Source organism: Engystomops pustulosus, chromosome 6, assembly GCF_040894005.1.
Source record: "Engystomops pustulosus chromosome 6, aEngPut4.maternal, whole genome shotgun sequence".
Lineage (NCBI taxonomy): Eukaryota > Metazoa > Chordata > Amphibia > Anura > Leptodactylidae > Engystomops > Engystomops pustulosus.
This window is the reverse complement of record NC_092416.1, coordinates 4345076-4370629: the sequence shown is the minus strand read 5'-3', so window position 1 is coordinate 4370629 and position 25554 is coordinate 4345076. Positions and strand designations below refer to the sequence as shown.

General features: G+C 47.5%; 1 protein-coding gene across 1 annotated transcript in view; it reads left to right on the top strand.

Moving 5' to 3' along the window:
* Nucleotides 1–18044, top strand: part of LOC140065284 (phospholipase A2 inhibitor NAI-like) — a 29502-nt gene extending 11458 nt beyond the window's left edge. The window contains exon 5 of the mRNA XM_072112880.1: nucleotides 17779–18044. Coding sequence (XP_071968981.1) covers nucleotides 17779–17930 — 152 coding nt within the window. The 3' untranslated portion in view covers nucleotides 17931–18044. The remainder of the gene's footprint in view (nucleotides 1–17778) is intronic.
* The last annotated feature ends 7510 nt before the right edge of the window (nucleotides 18045–25554 follow it).

Sequence of the window (25554 nt, the reverse complement as noted above, 5' to 3'; positions counted from 1 at the left end):
CTAGGAGGAGATCACTACATACAGATTATACACCACCACTAGGGGGAGATCACTACATACAGATTATACACCACCACTAGGGGGAGATCACTACATACAGATTATACACCACCACTAGGGGGAGATCACTACATACACATTATACACCACCACTAGGGGGAGATCACTACATACAGATTATACACCACCACTAGGGGGAGATCACTACATACAGATTATACACCACCATTAGGAGGAGATCACTACATACACATTATACACCACCACTAGGAGGAGATCACTACATACACATTATACACCACCACTAGGAGGAGATCACTACATACACATTATACACCACCACTAGGAGGAGATCACTACATACAGATTATACACCACCACTAGAAGGAGATCACTACATACACATTATACACCACCACTAGGGGGAGCTCACTACATACAGATTATACACCACCACTAGGGGGAGATCACTACATACAGATTATACACCACCACTAGGAGGAGATCACTACATACAGATTATACACCACCACTAGGAGATCACTACATACAGATTATACACCACCACTAGGAGGAGAACAATACATACACATTATACACCACCACTAGGAGGAGATCACTACATACACATTATACACCACCACTAGGGGGAGCTCACTACATACAGATTATACACCACCACTAGGGGGAGATCACTACATACACATTATACACCACCACTAGGGGGAGATCACTACATACAGATTATACACCACCACTAGGAGGAGATCACTACATACAGATTATACACCACCACTAGGAGGAGATCACTACATACAGATTATACACCACCACTAGGAGGAGATCACTACATACATATTATACACCACCACTAGGAGGAGATCACTACATACACATTATACACCACCACTAGGAGGAGATCACTACATACAGATTATACACCACCACTAGGAGGAGATCACTACATACAGATTATACACCACCACTAGGGGGAGATCACTACATACAGATTATACACCACCACTAGGGGGAGATCACTACATACACATTATACACCACCACTAGGAGGAGATCACTACATACAGATTATACACCACCACTAGGAGGAGATCACTACATACAGATTATACACCACCACTAGGAGGAGATCACTACATACACATTATACACCACCACTAGGAGGAGATCACTACATACACATTATACACCACCACTAGGAGGAGATCACTACATACAGATTATACACCACCACTAGGAGGAGATCACTACATACACATTATACACCACCACTAGGAGGAGATCACTACATACACATTATACACCACCACTAGTAGGAGATCACTACATACACATTATACACCACCACTAGGGGGAGATCACTACATACAGATTATACACCACCACTAGGGGGAGCTCACTACATACACATTATACACCACCACTAGGGGGAGATCACTACATACAGATTATACACCACCACTAGGGGGAGATCACTACATACAGATTATACACCACCACTAGGAGGAGATCACTACATACACATTATACACCACCACTAGGGGGAGATCACTACATACACATTATACACCACCACTAGGGGGAGATCACTACATACAGATTATACACCACCACTAGGGGGAGATCACTACATACAGATTATACACCACCACTAGGAGGAGATCACTACATACACATTATACACCACCACTAGGGGGAGCTCACTACATACACATTATACACCACCACTAGGGGGAGATCACTACATACAGATTATACACCACCACTAGGAGGAGATCACTACATACAGATTATACACCACCACTAGGGGGAGATCACTACATACACATTATACACCACCACTAGGGGGAGCTCACTACATACACATTATACACCACCACTAGGGGGAGATCACTACATACACATTATACACCACCACTAGGGGGAGATCACTACATACACATTATACACCACCACTAGGAGGAGATCACTACATACACATTATACACCACCACTAGGAGGAGATCACTACATACAGATTATACACCACCACTAGGAGGAGATCACTACATACAGATTATACACCACCACTAGGAGGAGATCACTACATACAGATTATACACCACCACTAGGAGGAGATCACTACATACAGATTATACACCACCACTAGGAGGAGATCACTACATACACATTATACACCACCACTAGGAGGAGATCACTACATACACATTATACACCACCACTAGGGGGAGCTCACTACATACACATTATACACCACCACTAGGGGGAGATCACTACATACACATTATACACCACCACTAGGAGGAGATCACTACATACACATTATACACCACCACTAGGGGGAGATCACTACATACACATTATACACCACCACTAGGGGGAGCTCACTACATACACATTATACACCACCACTAGGGGGAGATCACTACATACACATTATACACCACCACTAGGGGGAGCTCACTACATACACATTATACACCACCACTAGGGGGAGATCACTACATACACATTATACACCACCACTAGGGGGAGATCACTACATACACATTATACACCACCACTAGGAGGAGATCACTACATACAGATTATACACCACCACTAGGGGGAGATCACTACATACACATTATACACCACCACTAGGAGGAGATCACTACATACAGATTATACACCACCACTAGGGGGAAATCACTACATACACATTATACACCACCACTAGGGGGAGATCACTACATATAGATTATACACCACCAGTAGGGGGAGATCACTACATAGACATTATACAACACCACTAGGGGGAGATCACTACATACAGATTATACACCACCACTAGGAGGAGATCACTACATACACATTATACACCACCACTAGGAGGAGATCACTACATACACATTATACACCACCACTAGGAGGAGATCACTACATACACATTATACACCACCACTAGGGGGAGATCACTACATGCAGATTATACACCACCACTAGGAGGAGATCACTACATACAGATTATACACCACCACTAGGAGGAGATCACTACATACAGATTATACACCACCACTAGGGGGAGATCACTACATACACATTATACACCACCACTAGGGGGAGATCACTACATACAGATTATACACCAATACTAGGGGGAGATCACTACATACAGATTATACACCACCACTAGGGGGAGATCACTACATACAGATTATACATCACCACTAGGGGGAGATCACTACATACACATTATACACCACCACTAGGAGGAGATCACTACATACACATTATACACCACCACTAGGAGGAGATCACTACATACAGATTATACACCACCACTAGGAGGAGATCACTACATACAGATTATACACCACCACTAGGAGATCACTACATACAGATTATACACCACCACTAGGAGGAGATCACTACATACAGATTATACACCACCACTAGGAGATCACTACATACAGATTATACACCACCACTAGGAGGAGATCACTACATACACATTATACACCACCACTAGGAGGAGATCACTACATACACATTATACACCACCACTAGGAGGAGATCACTACATACACATTATACACCACCACTAGGAGGAGATCACTACATACAGATTATACACCACCACTAGGAGGAGATCACTACATACAGATTATACACCACCACTAGAAGGAGATCACTACATACACATTATACACCACCACTAGGGGGAGCTCACTACATACAGATTATACACCACCACTAGGGGGAGATCACTACATACAGATTATACACCACCACTAGGAGGAGATCACTACATACAGATTATACACCACCACTAGGAGATCACTACATACAGATTATACACCACCACTAGGAGGAGAACACTACATACACATTATACACCACCACTAGGAGGAGATCACTACATACACATTATACACCACCACTAGGGGGAGCTCACTACATACAGATTATACACCACCACTAGGGGGAGATCACTACATACACATTATACACCACCACTAGGGGGAGATCACTACATACAGATTATACACCACCACTAGGAGGAGATCACTACATACAGATTATACACCACCACTAGGAGGAGATCACTACATACAGATTATACACCACCACTAGGAGGAGATCACTACATACATATTATACACCACCACTAGGAGGAGATCACTACATACACATTATACACCACCACTAGGAGGAGATCACTACATACAGATTATACACCACCACTAGGAGGAGATCACTACATACAGATTATACACCACCACTAGGGGGAGATCACTACATACAGATTATACACCACCACTAGGGGGAGATCACTACATACACATTATACACCACCACTAGGAGGAGATCACTACATACAGATTATACACCACCACTAGGAGGAGATCACTACATACAGATTATACACCACCACTAGGAGGAGATCACTACATACACATTATACACCACCACTAGGAGGAGATCACTACATACACATTATACACCACCACTAGGAGGAGATCACTACATACAGATTATACACCACCACTAGGAGGAGATCACTACATACACATTATACACCACCACTAGGAGGAGATCACTACATACACATTATACACCACCACTAGTAGGAGATCACTACATACACATTATACACCACCACTAGGGGGAGATCACTACATACAGATTATACACCACCACTAGGGGGAGCTCACTACATACACATTATACACCACCACTAGGGGGAGATCACTACATACAGATTATACACCACCACTAGGGGGAGATCACTACATACAGATTATACACCACCACTAGGAGGAGATCACTACATACACATTATACACCACCACTAGGGGGAGATCACTACATACACATTATACACCACCACTAGGGGGAGATCACTACATACAGATTATACACCACCACTAGGGGGAGATCACTACATACAGATTATACACCACCACTAGGAGGAGATCACTACATACACATTATACACCACCACTAGGGGGAGCTCACTACATACACATTATACACCACCACTAGGGGGAGATCACTACATACAGATTATACACCACCACTAGGAGGAGATCACTACATACAGATTATACACCACCACTAGGGGGAGATCACTACATACACATTATACACCACCACTAGGGGGAGCTCACTACATACACATTATACACCACCACTAGGGGGAGATCACTACATACACATTATACACCACCACTAGGGGGAGATCACTACATACACATTATACACCACCACTAGGAGGAGATCACTACATACACATTATACACCACCACTAGGAGGAGATCACTACATACAGATTATACACCACCACTAGGAGGAGATCACTACATACAGATTATACACCACCACTAGGAGGAGATCACTACATACAGATTATACACCACCACTAGGAGGAGATCACTACATACAGATTATACACCACCACTAGGAGGAGATCACTACATACACATTATACACCACCACTAGGAGGAGATCACTACATACACATTATACACCACCACTAGGGGGAGCTCACTACATACACATTATACACCACCACTAGGGGGAGATCACTACATACACATTATACACCACCACTAGGAGGAGATCACTACATACACATTATACACCACCACTAGGGGGAGATCACTACATACACATTATACACCACCACTAGGGGGAGCTCACTACATACACATTATACACCACCACTAGGGGGAGATCACTACATACACATTATACACCACCACTAGGGGGAGCTCACTACATACACATTATACACCACCACTAGGGGGAGATCACTACATACACATTATACACCACCACTAGGGGGAGATCACTACATACACATTATACACCACCACTAGGAGGAGATCACTACATACAGATTATACACCACCACTAGGGGGAGATCACTACATACACATTATACACCACCACTAGGAGGAGATCACTACATACAGATTATACACCACCACTAGGGGGAAATCACTACATACACATTATACACCACCACTAGGGGGAGATCACTACATATAGATTATACACCACCAGTAGGGGGAGATCACTACATAGACATTATACAACACCACTAGGGGGAGATCACTACATACAGATTATACACCACCACTAGGAGGAGATCACTACATACACATTATACACCACCACTAGGAGGAGATCACTACATACACATTATACACCACCACTAGGAGGAGATCACTACATACACATTATACACCACCACTAGGGGGAGATCACTACATGCAGATTATACACCACCACTAGGAGGAGATCACTACATACAGATTATACACCACCACTAGGAGGAGATCACTACATACAGATTATACACCACCACTAGGGGGAGATCACTACATACACATTATACACCACCACTAGGGGGAGATCACTACATACAGATTATACACCAATACTAGGGGGAGATCACTACATACAGATTATACACCACCACTAGGGGGAGATCACTACATACAGATTATACATCACCACTAGGGGGAGATCACTACATACACATTATACACCACCACTAGGAGGAGATCACTACATACACATTATACACCACCACTAGGAGGAGATCACTACATACAGATTATACACCACCACTAGGAGGAGATCACTACATACAGATTATACACCACCACTAGGAGGAGATCACTACATACACATTATACACCACCACTAGGAGGAGATCACTACATACACATTATACACCACCACTAGGAGGAGATCACTATATACAGATTATACACCACCACTAGGGGGAGATCAATACATACAGATTATACACCACCACTAGGAGGAGATCACTACATACAGATTATACACCACCACTAGGAGGAGATCACTACATAAAGATTATACACCACCACTAGGAGGAGATCACTACATACATATTATACACCACCACTAGGAGGAGATCACTACATACACATTATACACCACCACTAGGAGGAGATCACTACATAGAGATTATACACCACCACTAGGAGGAGATCACTACATACAGATTATACACCACCACTAGGGGGAGATCACTACATACACATTATACACCACCACTAGGGGGAGATCACTACATACACATTATACACCACCACTAGGAGGAGATCACTACATACAGATTATACACCACCACTAGGAGGAGATCACTACATACACATTATACACCACCACTAGGAGGAGATCACTACATACACATTATACACCACCACTAGGAGGAGATCACTACATACACATTATACACCACCACTAGGAGGAGATCACTACATACACATTATACACCACCACTAGGAGGAGATCACTACATACACATTATACACCACCACTAGGAGGAGATCACTACATACAGATTATACACCACCACTAGGAGGAGATCACTACATACACATTATACACCACCACTAGGAGGAGATCACTACATACATATTATACACCACCACTAGGAGGAGATCACTACATACACATTATACACCACCACTAGGAGGAGATCACTACATACAGATTATACACCACCACTAGGGGGAGCTCCCTACATACAGATTATACACCACCACTAGGGGGAGCTCACTACATACAGATTATACACCACCACTAGGGGGAGATCACTACATGTAGATTATACACCACCACTAGGGGGAGATCACTACATACACATTATACAACACCACTAGGGGGAGATCACTACATACAGATTATACACCACCACTAGGAGGAGATCACTACATACACATTATACACCACCACTAGGAGGAGATCACTACATACACATTATACACCACCACTAGGAGGAGATCACTACATACACATTATACACCACCACTAGGAGGAGATCACTACATACAGATTATACACCACCACTAGGGGGAGCTCCCTACATACAGATTATACACCACCACTAGGGGGAGCTCACTACATACAGATTATACACCACCACTAGGGGGAGATCACTACATATAGATTATACACCACCACTAGGGGGAGATCACTACATACACATTATACAACACCACTAGGGGGAGATCACTACATACAGATTATACACCACCACTAGGAGGAGATCACTACATACACATTATACACCACCACTAGGAGGAGATCACTACATACACATTATACACCACCACTAGGGGGAGCTCACTACATACACATTATACACCACCACTAGGGGGAGATCACTACATACACATTATACACCACCACTAGGGGGAGATCACTACATACACATTATACACCACCACTAGGGGGAGCTCACTACATACACATTATACACCACCACTAGGAGGAGATCACTACATACAGATTATACACCACCACTAGGAGGAGATCACTACATACAGATTATACACCACCACTAGGAGGAGATCACTACATACACATTATACACCACCACTAGGGGGAGCTCCCTACATACAGATTATACACCACCACTAGGGGGAGCTCACTACATACAGATTATACACCACCACTAGGGGGAGATCACTACATATAGATTATACACCACCACTAGGGGGAGATCACTACATACACATTATACAACACCACTAGGGGGAGATCACTACATACAGATTATACACCACCACTAGGGGGAGATCACTACATACACATTATACACCACCACTAGGAGGAGATCACTACATACAGATTATACACCACCACTAGGGGGAGATCACTACATACACATTATACACCACCACTAGGAGGAGATCACTACATACAGATTATACACCACCACTAGGGGGAGCTCCCTACATACAGATTATACACCACCACTAGGGGGAGCTCACTACATACAGATTATACACCACCACTAGGGGGAGATCACTACATATAGATTATACACCACCACTAGGGGGAGATCACTACATACACATTATACAACACCACTAGGGGGAGATCACTACATACAGATTATACACCACCACTAGGAGGAGATCACTACATACACATTATACACCACCACTAGGAGGAGATCACTACATACACATTATACACCACCACTAGGGGGAGCTCACTACATACACATTATACACCACCACTAGGGGGAGATCACTACATACACATTATACACCACCACTAGGGGGAGATCACTACATACACATTATACACCACCACTAGGGGGAGCTCACTACATACACATTATACACCACCACTAGGGGGAGATCACTACATACACATTATACACCACCACTAGGGGGAGATCACTACATACACATTATACACCACCACTAGGAGGAGATCACTACATACAGATTATACACCACCACTAGGGGGAGATCACTACATACACATTATACACCACCACTAGGAGGAGATCACTACATACAGATTATACACCACCACTAGGGGGAAATCACTACATACACATTATACACCACCACTAGGAGGAGATCACTACATACAGATTATACACCACCACTAGGAGGAGATCACTACATACACATTATACACCACCACTAGGAGGAGATCACTACATACAGATTACACACCACCACTAGGGGGAGATCACTACATACACATTATACACCACCACTAGGAGGAGATCACTACATACACATTATACACCACCACTAGGAGGAGATCACTACATACACATTATACACCACCACTAGGAGGAGATCACTACATACACATTATACACCACCACTAGGAGGAGATCACTACATACACATTATACACCACCACTAGGGGGAGATCACTACATACAGATTATACACCACCACTAGGAGGAGATCACTACATACACATTATACACCACCACTAGGGGGAGATCACTACATACAGATTATACACCACCACTAGGAGGAGATCACTACATACACATTATACACCACCACTAGGGGGAAATCACTACATACACATTATACACCACCACTAGGAGGAGATCACTACATACACATTATACACCACCACTAGGGGGAGATCACTACATACAGATTATACACCACCACTAGGAGGAGATCACTACATACACATTATACACCACCACTAGGGGGAAATCACTACATACACATTATACACCACCACTAGGAGGAGATCACTACATACACATTATACACCACCACTAGGGGGAGATCACTACATACAGATTATACACCACCACTAGGAGGAGATCACTACATACACATTATACACCACCACTAGGGGGAGATCACTACATACACATTATACACCACCACTAGGAGGAGATCACTACATACACATTATACACCACAACTAGGGGGAGATCACTACATACAGATTATACACCACCACTAGGGGGAGCTAACTACATACAGATTATACACCACCACTAGGGGGAGATCACTACATATAGATTATACACCACCACTAGGGGGAGATCACTACATACACATTATACAACACCACTAGGGGGAGATCACTACATACACATTATACACCACCACTAGGAGGAGATCACTACATACAGATTATACACCACCACTAGGGGGAGCTCACTACATACATATTATACACCACCACTAGGGGGAGATCACTACATACAGATTATACACCACCACTAGGGGGAGATCACTACATACAGATTATACACCACCACTAGGAGGAGATCACTACATACAGATTATACACCACCACTAGGGGGAGCTCACTACATACAGATTATACACCACCACTAGGAGGAGATCACTACATACACATTATACATCACCACTAGGGGGAGATCACTACATACACATTATACACCACCACTAGGGGGAGCTCCCTACATACAGATAATACACCACCACTAGGAGGAGATCACTACATACAGATTATACACCACCACTAGGGGGAGATCACTACATACACATTATACACCACCACTAGGAGGAGATCACTACATACAGATTATACACCACCACTAGGAGGAGATCACTACATACACATTATACACCACCACTAGGGGGAGATCACTGCATACAGATTATACACCACCACTAGTGGGAGCTCCCTACATACAGATTATACACCACCACTAGGAGGAGATCACTACATACAGATTATACACCACCACTAGGAGGAGATCACTACATACAGATTATACACCACCACTAGGGGGAGATCACTACATACACATTATACACCACCACTAGGAGGAGATCACTACATACAGATTATACACCACCACTAGGAGGAGATCACTACATACACATTATACACCACCACTAGGGGGAGATCACTGCATACAGATTATACACCACCACTAGTGGGAGCTCCCTACATACAGATTATACACCACCACTAGGGGGAGCTCACTACATATAGATTATACACCACCACTAGGAGGAGATCACTACATACAGATTATACACCACCACTAGGGGGAGCTCACTACATAGAGATTATACACCACCACTAGGGGGAGATCACTACATACAGATTATACACCACCACTAGGGGGAGATCACTACATACAGATTATACACCACCACTAGGGGGAGATCACTACATACAGATTATACATTACCACTAGGGGGAGCTCACTACATACACATTATACACCACCACTAGGAGGAGATCACTACATACACATTATACACCACCACTAGGGGGAGATCACTACATACAGATTATACACCACCACTAGGAGGAGATCACTACATACACATTATACACCACCACTAGGGGGAGATCACTACATACAGTTTATACACCACCACTAGGGGGAGATCACTACATACAGATTATACACCACCACTAGGGGGAGCTCACTACATACAGATTATACACCACCACTAGGGGGAGCTCACTACATACAGATTATACACCACCACTAGGAGGAGATTACTACATACACATTATACAACACCACTAGGGGGAGATCACTACATACATATTATACACCACCACTAGGAGGAGATCACTACATACAGATTATACACCACCACTAGGGGGAGCTCACTACATACAGATTATACACCACCACTAGGGGGAGATCACTACATACAGATTATACACCACCACTAGGAGGAGATCACTACATACAGATTATACACCACCACTAGGGGGAGCTCACTACATACAGATTATACACCACCACTAGGGGGAGATCACTACATACACATTATACACCACCACTAGGGGGAGATCACTACATACACATTATACACCACCACTAGGGGGAGATCACTACATACACATTATACACCAACACTAGGGGGAGATCACTACATACAGATTATACACCACCACTAGGAGGAGATCACTACATACACATTATACACCACCACTAGGAGGAGATCACTACATACACATTATACACCACCACTAGGGGGAGATCACTACATACACATTATACACCACCACTAGGAGGAGATCACTACATACACATTATACACCACCACTAGGAGGAGATCACTACATACACATTATACACCACCACTAGGGGGAGCTCACTACATACAGATTATACACCACCACTAGGGGGAGATCACTACATACACATTATACACCACCACTAGGAGGAGATCACTACATACACATTATACACCACCACTAGGGGGAGATCACTACATACACATTATACACCACCACTAGGAGGAGATCACTACATACACATTATACACCACCACTAGGAGGAGATCACTACATACACATTATACACCACCACTAGGGGGAGCTCACTACATACAGATTATACACCACCACTAGGGGGAGATCACTACATACACATTATACACCACCACTAGGGGGAGATCACTACATATACATTATACACCACCACTAGGAGGAGATCACTTCATACAGATTATACACCACCACTAGGAGGAGATCACTACATACACATTATACACCACCACTAGGAGGAGATCACTACATACAGATTATACACCACCACTAGGAGGAGATCACTTCATACAGATTATACACCACCACTAGGAGGAGATCACTACATACACATTATACACCACCACTAGGAGGAGATCACTGCATACAGATTATACACCACCACTAGGAGGAGATCACTACATACAGATTATACACCACCACTAGGAGGAGATCACTACATACACATTATACACCACCACTAGGAGGAGATCACTACATACAGATTATACACCACCACTAGGAGGAGATCACTGCATACAGATTATACACCACCACTAGGAGGAGATCACTACATACAGATTATACACCACCACTAGGAGGAGATCACTACATACACATTATACACCACCACTAGGAGGAGATCACTACATACACATTATACACCACCACTAGGAGGAGATCACTACATACACATTATACACCACCACTAGGAGGAGATCACTACATACACATTATACACCACCACTAGGAGGAGATCACTACATACACATTATACACCACCACTAGGGGGAGATCACTACATACACATTATACATCACCACTAGGGGGGGATCACTACATACAGATTATACACCACCACTAGGGAGAGATCACTACATATAGATTATACACCACTAGGAGGAGATCACTGCATACAGATTATACACCACCACTAGGAGGAGATCACTACATACAGATTATACACCACCACTAGGAGGAGATCACTACATACACATTATACACCACCACTAGGAGGAGATCACTACATACACATTATACATCACCACTAGGGGGGGATCACTACATACAGATTATACACCACCACTAGGAAGAGATCACTACATACAGATTATACACCACCACTAGGGGGAGATCACTACATACAGATTATACACCACCACTAGGGGGAGCTCACTACATACAGATTATACACCACCACTAGGGGGAGCTCACTACATACAGATTATACACCACCACTAGGAGGAGATCACTACATACATATTATACACCACCACTAGGGGGAGATCACTACATACACATTATACACCACCACTAGGGGGAGCTCACTACATACAGATTATACACCTCCACTAGGGGGAGCTCACTACATACACATTATACACCACCACTAAGAGGAGCTCACTACATACAGATTATACACCACCACTAGGGGGAGATCACTGCATACAGATTATACACCACCACTAGGAGGAGATCACTACATACAGATTATACACCACCACTAGGGGGAGATCACTACATACAGATTATACACCACCACTAGGGGGAGATCACTACATACAGATTATACACCACCACTAGGAGAAGATAACTACATACAGATAATACACCACCACTAGGGGGAGATCACTACATACAGATTATACACCACCACTAGGGGGAGATCACTACATACAGATTATACACCACCACTAGGAGAAGATAACTACATACAGATAATACACCACCACTAGGGGGAGATCACTACATACACATTATACACCACCACTAGGAGGAGATCACTACATACAGATTATACACCACCACTAGGGGGAGATCACTACATACAGATTATACACCACCTCTAGGGGGAGCTCACTACATACACATTATACACCACCCCTAGGGGGAGATCACTACATACAGATTATACACCACCACTAGGGGGAGATCACTACATACAGATTATACACCACCACTAGGAGGAGATCACTACATACAGATTATACACCACCACTAGGGGGAGCTCACTACATACAGATTATACACCACCACTAGGGGGAGCTCACTACATACAGATTATACACCACCACTAGGGGGAGATCACTGCATACAGATTATACACCACCACTAGGGGGAGCTCACTACATACAGATTATACACCACCACTAGGAGGAGATCACTACATACAGATTATACACCACCACTAGGAGGAGATCAATACATACACATTATACACCACCACTAGGATGAGATCACTACATAAAGATTATACACCACCACTAGGGGGAGCTCACTACATACAGATTATACACCACCACTAGGGGGAGCTCACTACATACAGATTATACACCACCACTAGGGGGAGATCACTACATACAGATTATACACCACCACTAGGGGGAGATCACTACATACACATTATACTCCACCACTAGGAGGAGATCACTACATACACATTATACACCACCACTAGGGGGAGATCACTACATACAGATTATACACCACCTCTAGGGGGAGATCACCACATACAGATTATACACCACCACTAGGAGGAGATCACTACATACACATTATACACCACCACTAGGGGGAGATCACTACATACAGATTATACACCACCTCTAGGGGGAGATCACCACATACAGATTATACACCACCACTAGGAGGAGATCACTACATACACATTATACACCACCACTAGGGGGAGATCACTACATACAGATTATACACCACCACTAGGAGGAGATCACTACATACAGATTATATACCACCACTAGGGGGAGCTCACTACATACAGATTATACACCACCACTAGGGGGAGATCACTACATACAGATTATACACCACCACTAGGGGGAGATCACTACATACACATTATACACTACCACTAGGAGGAGCTCACTACATACACATTATACACCACCACTAGGAGGAGCTCACTACATACACATTATACACCACCACTAGGGGGAGATCACTACATACAGATTATACACCACCACTAGGGGGAGATCACTACATACAGATTATACACCACCACTAGGGGGAGCTCACTACATACAGATTATACACCACCACTAGGGGGAGATCACTACATACAGATTATACACCACCACTAGGAGGAGATCACTACATACACATTATACACAACCACTAGGGGGAGATCACTACATACAGATTATACACCACCACTAGGAGGAGATCACTACATACACATTATACACCACCACTAGGAGGAGATCACTACATACACATTATACACCACCACTAGGGGGAGATCACTACATACACATTATACACCACCACTAGGGGGAGATCACTACATACAGATTATACACCACCACTAGGGGGAGATCACTACATACACATTATAGACCACCACTAGGGGGAGATCACTACATACACATTATACACCACCACTAGGGGAAGATCACTACATACAGATTATACACCACCACTAGGGGGAGATCACTACATACATATTATACACCACCACTAGGGGGAGATCACTACATACACATTATACACCACCACTAGGGGGAGATCACTACATACACATTATACACCACCACTAGGGGGAGATCACTACATACACATTATACACCACCACTAGGAGGAGATCACTACATACAGATTATACTCCACCACTAGGAGGAGCTCACTACATACAGATTATACACCACCACTAGGAGGAGATCACTACATACAGATTATACACCACCACTAGGGGGAGCTCACTACATACAGATTATACACCACCACTAGGAGGAGATCACTACATACAGATTATACACCACCACTAGGGGGAGATCACTACATACAGATTATACACCACCACTAGGGGGAGATCACTACATACACATTATACACCGCCACTAGGAGGAGATCACTACATACAGATTATACACCACCACTAGGGGGAGATCACTACATACACATTATACACCACCACTAGGAGGAGATCACTACATACACATTATACACCACCACTAGGAGGAGATCACTACATACAGATTATACACCACCACTAGGTGGAGATCACTACATACACATTATACACCACCACTAGGAGGAGATCACTACATACAGATTATACACCACCACTAGGGGGAGCTCACTACATACAGATTATACACCACCACTAGGAGGAGATCACTACATACAGATTATACACCACCACTAGGGGGAGCTCACTACATACAGATTATACACCACCACTAGGAGGAGATCACTACATACAGATTATACACCACCACTAGGGGGAGATCACTACATACAGATTATACACCACCACTAGGGGGAGATCACTACATACACATTATACACCGCCACTAGGAGGAGATCACTACATACAGATTATACACCACCACTAGGGGGAGATCACTACATACACATTATACACCACCACTAGGAGGAGATCACTACATACACATTATACACCACCACTAGGAGGAGATCACTACATACAGATTATACACCACCACTAGGGGGAGATCACTACATACACATTATACATTACCACTAGGGGGAGATCACTACATACACATTATACACCGCCACTAGGAGGAGATCACTACATACAGATTATACACCACCACTAGGGGGAGATCACTACATACACATTATACATTACCACTAGGGGGAGATCACTACATACACATTATACACCACCACTAGGAGGAGATCACTACATACAGATTATACACCACCACTAGGGGGAGATCACTACATACACATTATACATTACCACTAGGGGGAGATCACTACATACACATTATACACCGCCACTAGGGGGAGATCACTACATACACATTATACACCACCACTAGGGGGAGATCACTACATACAGATTATACACCACCACTAGGAGGAGATCACTATATACAGATTATACACCACCACTAGGAGGAGCTCACTACATACACATTATACACCACCACTAGGAGGAGCTCACTACATACACATTATACACCACCACTAGGGGGAGATCACTACATACACATTATACACCACCACTAGGGGGAGATCACTACATACACATTATACACCACCACTAGGAGGAGATCACTACATACACATTATACACCACCACTAGGGGGAGCTCACTATATACAGATTATACACCACCACTAGGAGATCACTACATACACATTATACACCACCACTAGGAGGAGCGCACTATATACAGATTATTTGTATGTTTTGTCCTTTCAGACTCCCCATCCCCTATTTCCTATGAAGGTTGTGCCACTCTCAGCGCTTGTCCTGCCACCACCGGTGCAAATCATGGCAATGGAATAAGTTGTAGGAAAGCCGCCCATGACTGCGCTGAAGAGGCTGATCCTGCCCCGCCTGGCACTAGCTAATCCTGACAACCTGACAAATCTGTAATTCAAAAATTTGGGTTGGGGGAGGGGTTTGCGCTCAATAAACGGCATCGCTGTAGTGTCCCTCTGAGGTCTCTGCAGATGATATCATCATGTTCTGTCTTATTTCTTATTTTTGAGAACTTTCTAGTAATTTTGCATTTTCTAACTCTCCGTCACTGCTGATTGGTTGGATAGTTCTGTGCTCATCCAATCAGAAGCCTCAGCCAACCTCTCGCAGACAGAGAGATCCTGCAGCTGCATCTCCCTCTTCCCATGGAGATTCCTTAAGGGACTTATGGAGATGGAGACATCACTGGAGGAGATGAGGGTAGAGAAGGCGCTAGACTGCGTCTCATACTGCAGCCCTGGTGAGAGGGGGGGAAGACGCTGATCACGGGTCACGAGAACCTGCAGGACAGAGCTTCTTACAGGAATTACATGGCGAGGGAGATCTATATAATATTCTACTGTATAATGTACAGTCAGGAGGAGGAGGTCCGTAACTACACGTCAGCGGTGATAGACACAAAGTCCAGACCAACCTCCTCACCATGGCCAACGATAAAGACCAGGACACCAGGACACAAGGCTGGGATGTGCTACAGGACACCAGGACACAAGGCTGGGATGTGCTACAGGACACCAGGACACAAGGCTGGGAGGTGCTACAGGACACCAGGACACAAGGCTGGGATGTGCTACAGGACACCAGGACACAAGGCTGGGATGTGCTACAGGACACCAGGGACATAAGGCTGGGATGTGCTACAGGACACCAGGACACAAGGCTGGGAGGTGCTACAGGACACCAGGACACAAGGCTGGGATGTGCTACAGGACACCAGGACACAGGGCTGGGATGTGCTACAGGACACCAGGACACAAGGCTGGGATGTGCTACAGGACACAAGGCTGGGATGTGCTACAGGACACCAGGACACAAGGCTGGGATGTGCTACAGGACACCAGGACACAAGGCTGGGATGTGATACAGGACACCAGGACACAAGGCTGGGATGTGCTACAGGACACCAGGACACAAGGCTGGGATGTGCTACAGGACACCAGGACACAAGGCTGGGATGTGCTACAGGACACCAGGACACAAGGCTGGGATGTGCTACAGGACACCAGGACACAAGGCTGGGATGTGCTACAGGACACCAGGACACAAGGCTGGGATGTGCTACAGGACACCAGGGACACAAGGCTGGGATGTGCTACAGGACACCAGGACACAAGGCTGGGATGTGCTACAGGACACCAGGACACAAGGCTGGGATGTGCTACAGGACACCAGGACACAAGGCTGGGATGTGCCACAGGACACCAGGACACAAGGCTGGGATGTGCTACAGGACACCAGGACACAAGGCTGGGATGTGCTACAGGACACCAGGACACAAGGCTGGGATGTGCTACAGGACACCAGGACACAAGGCTGGGATGTGCTACAGGACACCAGGACACAAGGCTGGGATGTGCTACAGGACACCAGGACACAAAGCTGGGATGTGCTACAGGACACAAGGCTGGGATGTGCTACAGGACACCAGGACACAAGGCTGGGATGTGCTACAGGACACCAGGACACAAGGCTGGGATGTGCTACAGGACACCAGGACACAAGGCTGGGATGTGCTACAGGACACAAGGCTGGGATGTGCTACAGGACACCAGGACACAAGGCTGGGATGTGCTACAGGACACCAGGACACAAGGCTGGGATGTGCTACAGGACACCAGGACACAAGGCTGGGATGTGCTACAGGACACAAGGCTGGGATGTGCTACAGGACACAAGGCTGGGATGTGCTACAGGACACCAGGACACAAGGCTGGGATGTGCTACAGGACACCAGGGCATGAGGCTGGGATGTATTACAGGACACCAGGACACAAGGCTGGGATGTGCTACAGGACACCAGGGACACAAGGCTGAGATGTGCTACAGGACACCAGGACACAAGGCTGGGATGTGCTACAGGACACCAGGGACACAAGGCTGGGATGTGCTACAGGACACCAGGACACAAGGCTGGGATGTGCTACAGGACACCAGGACACAAGGCTGGGATGTGCTACAGGACACCAGGACACAAGGCTGGGATGTGCTACAGGACACCAGGACACAAGGCTGGGATGTGCTACAGGACACCAGGACACAAGGCTGGGATGTGCTACAGGACACCAGGACACAAGGCTGGGATGTGCTACAGGACACCAGGACATAAGGATGGGATGTGCTACAGGACACCAGGGACACAAGGCTGGGATGTGCTACAGGACACCAGGACACAGGGCTGGGATGTGCTACAGGACACCAGGGACACAAGGCTGGGATGTGCTACAGGACACCAGGACACAAGGCTGGGATGTGCTACAGGACACCAGGACACAAGGCTGGGATGTGCTACAGGACACCAGGACACAAGGCTGGGATGTGCCACAGGACACCAGGACACAAGGCTGGGATGTGCTACAGGACACCAGGACACAAGGCTGGGATGTGCTACAGGACACAAGGCTGGGATGTGCTACAGGACACCAGGACACAAGGCTGGGATGTGCTACAGGACACCAGGACACAAGGCTGGGATGTGCTACAGGACACAAGGCTGGGATGTGCTACAGGACACCAGGACACAAGGCTGGGATGTGCTACAGGACACCAGGACACAGGGCTGGGATGTGCTACAGGACACCAGGACACAAGGCTGGGATGTGCTACAGGACACCAGGACACAAGGCTGGGATGTGCTACAGGACACCAGGACACAAGGCTGGGATGTGCTACAGGACACCAGGACACAAGGCTGGGATGTGCCACAGGACACCAGGACACAAGGCTGGGATGTGCTACAGGACACCAGGACAAAAGGCTGGGATGTGCTACAGGACACCAGGACACAAGGCTGGGATGTATTACAGGACACCAGGACACAAGGCTGGGATGTGCTACAGGACACCAGGGACACAAGGCTGGGATGTGCTACAGGACACCAGGGACACAAGGCTGAGATGTGCTACAGGACACCAGGGACACAAGGCTGGGATGTGCTACAGGACACCAGGACACAAGGCTGGGATGTGCTACAGGACACCAGGACACAAGGCTGGGATGTGCTACAGGACACCAGGACACAAGGCTGGGATGTGCTACAGAACACCAGGGACACAAGGCTGGGATGTGCTACAGGACACCAGGACACAAGGCTGGGATGTGCTACAGGACACCAGGGACATAAGGCTGGGATGTGCTACAGGACACCAGGACACAAGGCTGAGATGTGCTACAGGACACCAGGGACACAAGGCTGGGATGTGATACAGGACACCAGGACACAAGGCTGGGATGTGATACAGGACACCAGGACACAAGGCTGGGATGTGATACAGGACACCAGGGACATAAGGCTGGGATGTGCTACAGGACACCAGGACACAAGGCTGGGAGGTGCTACAGGACACCAGGACACAAGGCTGAGATGTGCTACAGGACACCAGGACACAAGGCTGGGATGTGATACAGGACACCAGGACACAAGGCTGGGATGTGATACAGGACACCAGGACACAAGGCTGGGATGTGCTACAGGACACCAGGGACATAAGGCTGGGATGTGCTACAGGACACCAGGGACACAAGGCTGAGATGTGCTACAGGACACCAGGGACACAAGGCTGGGATGTGCTACAGGACACCAGGACACAAGGCTGGGATGTGCTACAGGACACCAGGACACAAGGCTGGGATGTGCTACAGGACACCAGGACACAAGGCTGGGATGTGCTACAGGACACCAGGACACAAGGCTGGGATGTGCTACAGAACACCAGGGACACAAGGCTGGGATGTGCTACAGGACACCAGGACACAAGGCTGGGATGTGCTACAGGACACCAGGACACAAGGCTGGGATGTGCTACAGGACACCAGGACACAAGGCTGGAAGGTGCTACAGGACACCAGGGACACAAGGCTGAGATGTGCTACAGGACACCAGGACACAAGGCTGGGAGGTGCTACAGGACACCAGGGACACAAGGCTGGGATGTGCTACAGGACACCAGGACACAAGGCTGAGATGTGCTACAGGACACCAGGGACACAAGGCTGGGAGGTGCTACAGGACACCAGGACACAAGGCTGGGATGTGCTACAGGACACCAGGGACACAAGGCTGGGATGTGCTACAGGACACCAGGACACAAGGCTGGGATGTGCTACAGGACACCAGGACACAAGGCTGGGATGTGCTACAGGACACCAGGACACAAGGCTGGAAGGTGCTACAGGACACCAGGGACACAAGGCTGAGATGTGCTACAGGACACCAGGACACAAGGCTGGGAGGTGCTACAGGACACCAGGGACACAAGGCTGGGATGTGCTACAGGACACCAGGACACAAGGCTGAGATGTGCTACAGGACACCAGGGACACAAGGCTGGGATGTGCCACAGGACACCAGGACACAAGGCTGGGATGTGCTACAGGACACCAGGACACAAGGCTGGGATGTGCTACAGGACACCAGGACACAAGGCTGGGATGTGCTACAGGACACCAGGACACAAGGCTGGGATGTGCTACAGGACACCAGGACACAAAGCTGGGATGTGCTACAGGACACAAGGCTGGGATGTGCTACAGGACACCAGGACACAAGGCTGGGATGTGCTACAGGACACCAGGACACAAGGCTGGGATGTGCTACAGGACACCAGGACACAAGGCTGGGATGTGCTACAGGACACCAGGACACAAGGCTGGGATGTGCTACAGGACACCAGGACACAAGGCTGGGATGTGCTACAGGACACAAGGCTGGGATGTGCTACAGGACACAAGGCTGGGATGTGCTACAGGACACAAGGCTGGGATGTGCTACAGGACACCAGGACACAGGGCTGGGATGTGCTACAGGACACCAGGGACACAAGGCTGGGATGTGCTACAGGACACCAGGACACAAGGCTGGGATGTGCTACAGGACACCAGGACACAAGGCTGGGATGTGCTACAGGACACCAGGACACAAGGCTGGGATGTGCCACAGGACACCAGGACACAAGGCTGGGATGTGCTACAGGACACCAGGACACAAGGCTGGGATGTGCTACAGGACACAAGGCTGGGATGTGCTACAGGACACCAGGACACAAGGCTGGGATGTGCTACAGGACACCAGGACACAAGGCTGGGATGTGCTACAGGACACCAGGACACAAGGCTGGGATGTGCTACAGGACACCAGGACACAAGGCTGGGATGTGCTACAGGACACAAGGCTGGGATGTGCTACAGGACACCAGGACACAAGGCTGGGATGTGCTACAGGACACCAGGACACAGGGCTGGGATGTGCTACAGGACACCAGGACACAAGGCTGGGATGTGCTACAGGACACCAGGACACAAGGCTGGGATGTGCTACAGGACACCAGGACACAAGGCTGGGATGTGCTACAGGACACCAGGACACAAGGCTGGGATGTGCCACAGGACACCAGGACACAAGGCTGGGATGTGCTACAGGACACCAGGACAAAAGGCTGGGATGTGCTACAGGACACCAGGACACAAGGCTGGGATGTATTACAGGACACCAGGACACAAGGCTGGGATGTGCTACAGGACACCAGGGACACAAGGCTGGGATGTGCTACAGGACACCAGGGACACAAGGCTGAGATGTGCTACAGGACACCAGGGACACAAGGCTGGGATGTGCTACAGGACACCAGGACACAAGGCTGGGATGTGCTACAGGACACCAGGACACAAGGCTGGGATGTGCTACAGGACACCAGGACACAAGGCTGGGATGTGCTACAGAACACCAGGGACACAAGGCTGGGATGTGCTACAGGACACCAGGACACAAGGCTGGGATGTGCTACAGGACACCAGGACACAAGGCTGGGATGTGCTACAGGACACCAGGGACATAAGGCTGGGATGTGCTACAGGACACCAGGACACAAGGCTGAGATGTGCTACAGGACACCAGGGACACAAGGCTGGGATGTGATACAGGACACCAGGACACAAGGCTGGGATGTGATACAGGACACCAGGACACAAGGCTGGGATGTGATACAGGACACCAGGGACATAAGGCTGGGATGTGCTACAGGACACCAGGACACAAGGCTGGGAGGTGCTACAGGACACCAGGACACAAGGCTGAGATGTGCTACAGGACACCAGGGACACAAGGCTGGGATGTGATACAGGACACCAGGACACAAGGCTGGGATGTGATACAGGACACCAGGACACAAGGCTGGGATGTGCTACAGGACACCAGGGACATAAGGCTGGGATGTGCTACAGGACACCAGGGACACAAGGCTGAGATGTGCTACAGGACACCAGGGACACAAGGCTGGGATGTGCTACAGGACACCAGGACACAAGGCTGGGATGTGCTACAGGACACCAGGACACAAGGCTGGGATGTGCTACAGAACACCAGGGACACAAGGCTGGGATGTGCTACAGGACACCAGGACACAAGGCTGGGATGTGCTACAGGACACCAGGACACAAGGCTGGGATGTGCTACAGGACACCAGGACACAAGGCTGGAAGGTGCTACAGGACACCAGGGACACAAGGCTGAGATGTGCTACAGGACACCAGGACACAAGGCTGGGAGGTGCTACAGGACACCAGGGACACAAGGCTGGGATGTGCTACAGGACACCAGGACACAAGGCTGAGATGTGCTACAGGACACCAGGACACAAGGCTGGGATGTGCTACAGGACACCAGGGACACAAGGCTGGGATGTGCTACAGGACACCAGGACACAAGGCTGGGATGTGCTACAGGACACCAGGACACAAGGCTGGGATGTGCTACAGGACACCAGGACACAAGGCTGGGATGTGCTACAGGACACCAGGACACAAGGCTGGGAGGTGCTACAGGACACCAGGGGCACAAGGCTGAGATGTGCTACAGGACACCAGGACACAAGGCTGGGATGTGCTACAGGACACCAGGGACGCAAGGCTGGGATGTGCTACAGGACACCAGGACACAAGGCTGGGATGTGCTACAGGACACCAGGGACATAAGGCTGGGATGTGCTACAGGACACCAGGACACAAGGCTGGGATGTGCTACAGGACACCAGGACACAAGGCTGGGATGTGCTACAGGACACAAGGCTGGGATGTGCTACAGGACACCAGGACACAAGGCTGGGATGTGCTACAGGACACCAGGACACAAGGCTGGGATGTGCCACAGGACACCAGGACACAAGGCTGGGATGTGCTACAGGACACCAGGACACAAGGCTGGGATGTGCTACAGGACACCAGGACACAAGGCTGGGAGGTGCTACAGGACACCAGGGACACAAGGCTGAGATGTGCTACAGGACACCAGGACACAAGGCTGGGAGGTGCTACAGGACACCAGGACACAAGGCTGGGATGTGCTACAGGACACCAGGACACAAGGCTGGGATGTGCTACAGGACACCAGGACACAAGGCTGGGATGTGCTACAGGACACCAGGACACAAGGCTGGGATGTGCTACAGGACACCAGGACACAAGGCTGGGATGTGCTACAGGACACAAGGCTGGGATGTGCTA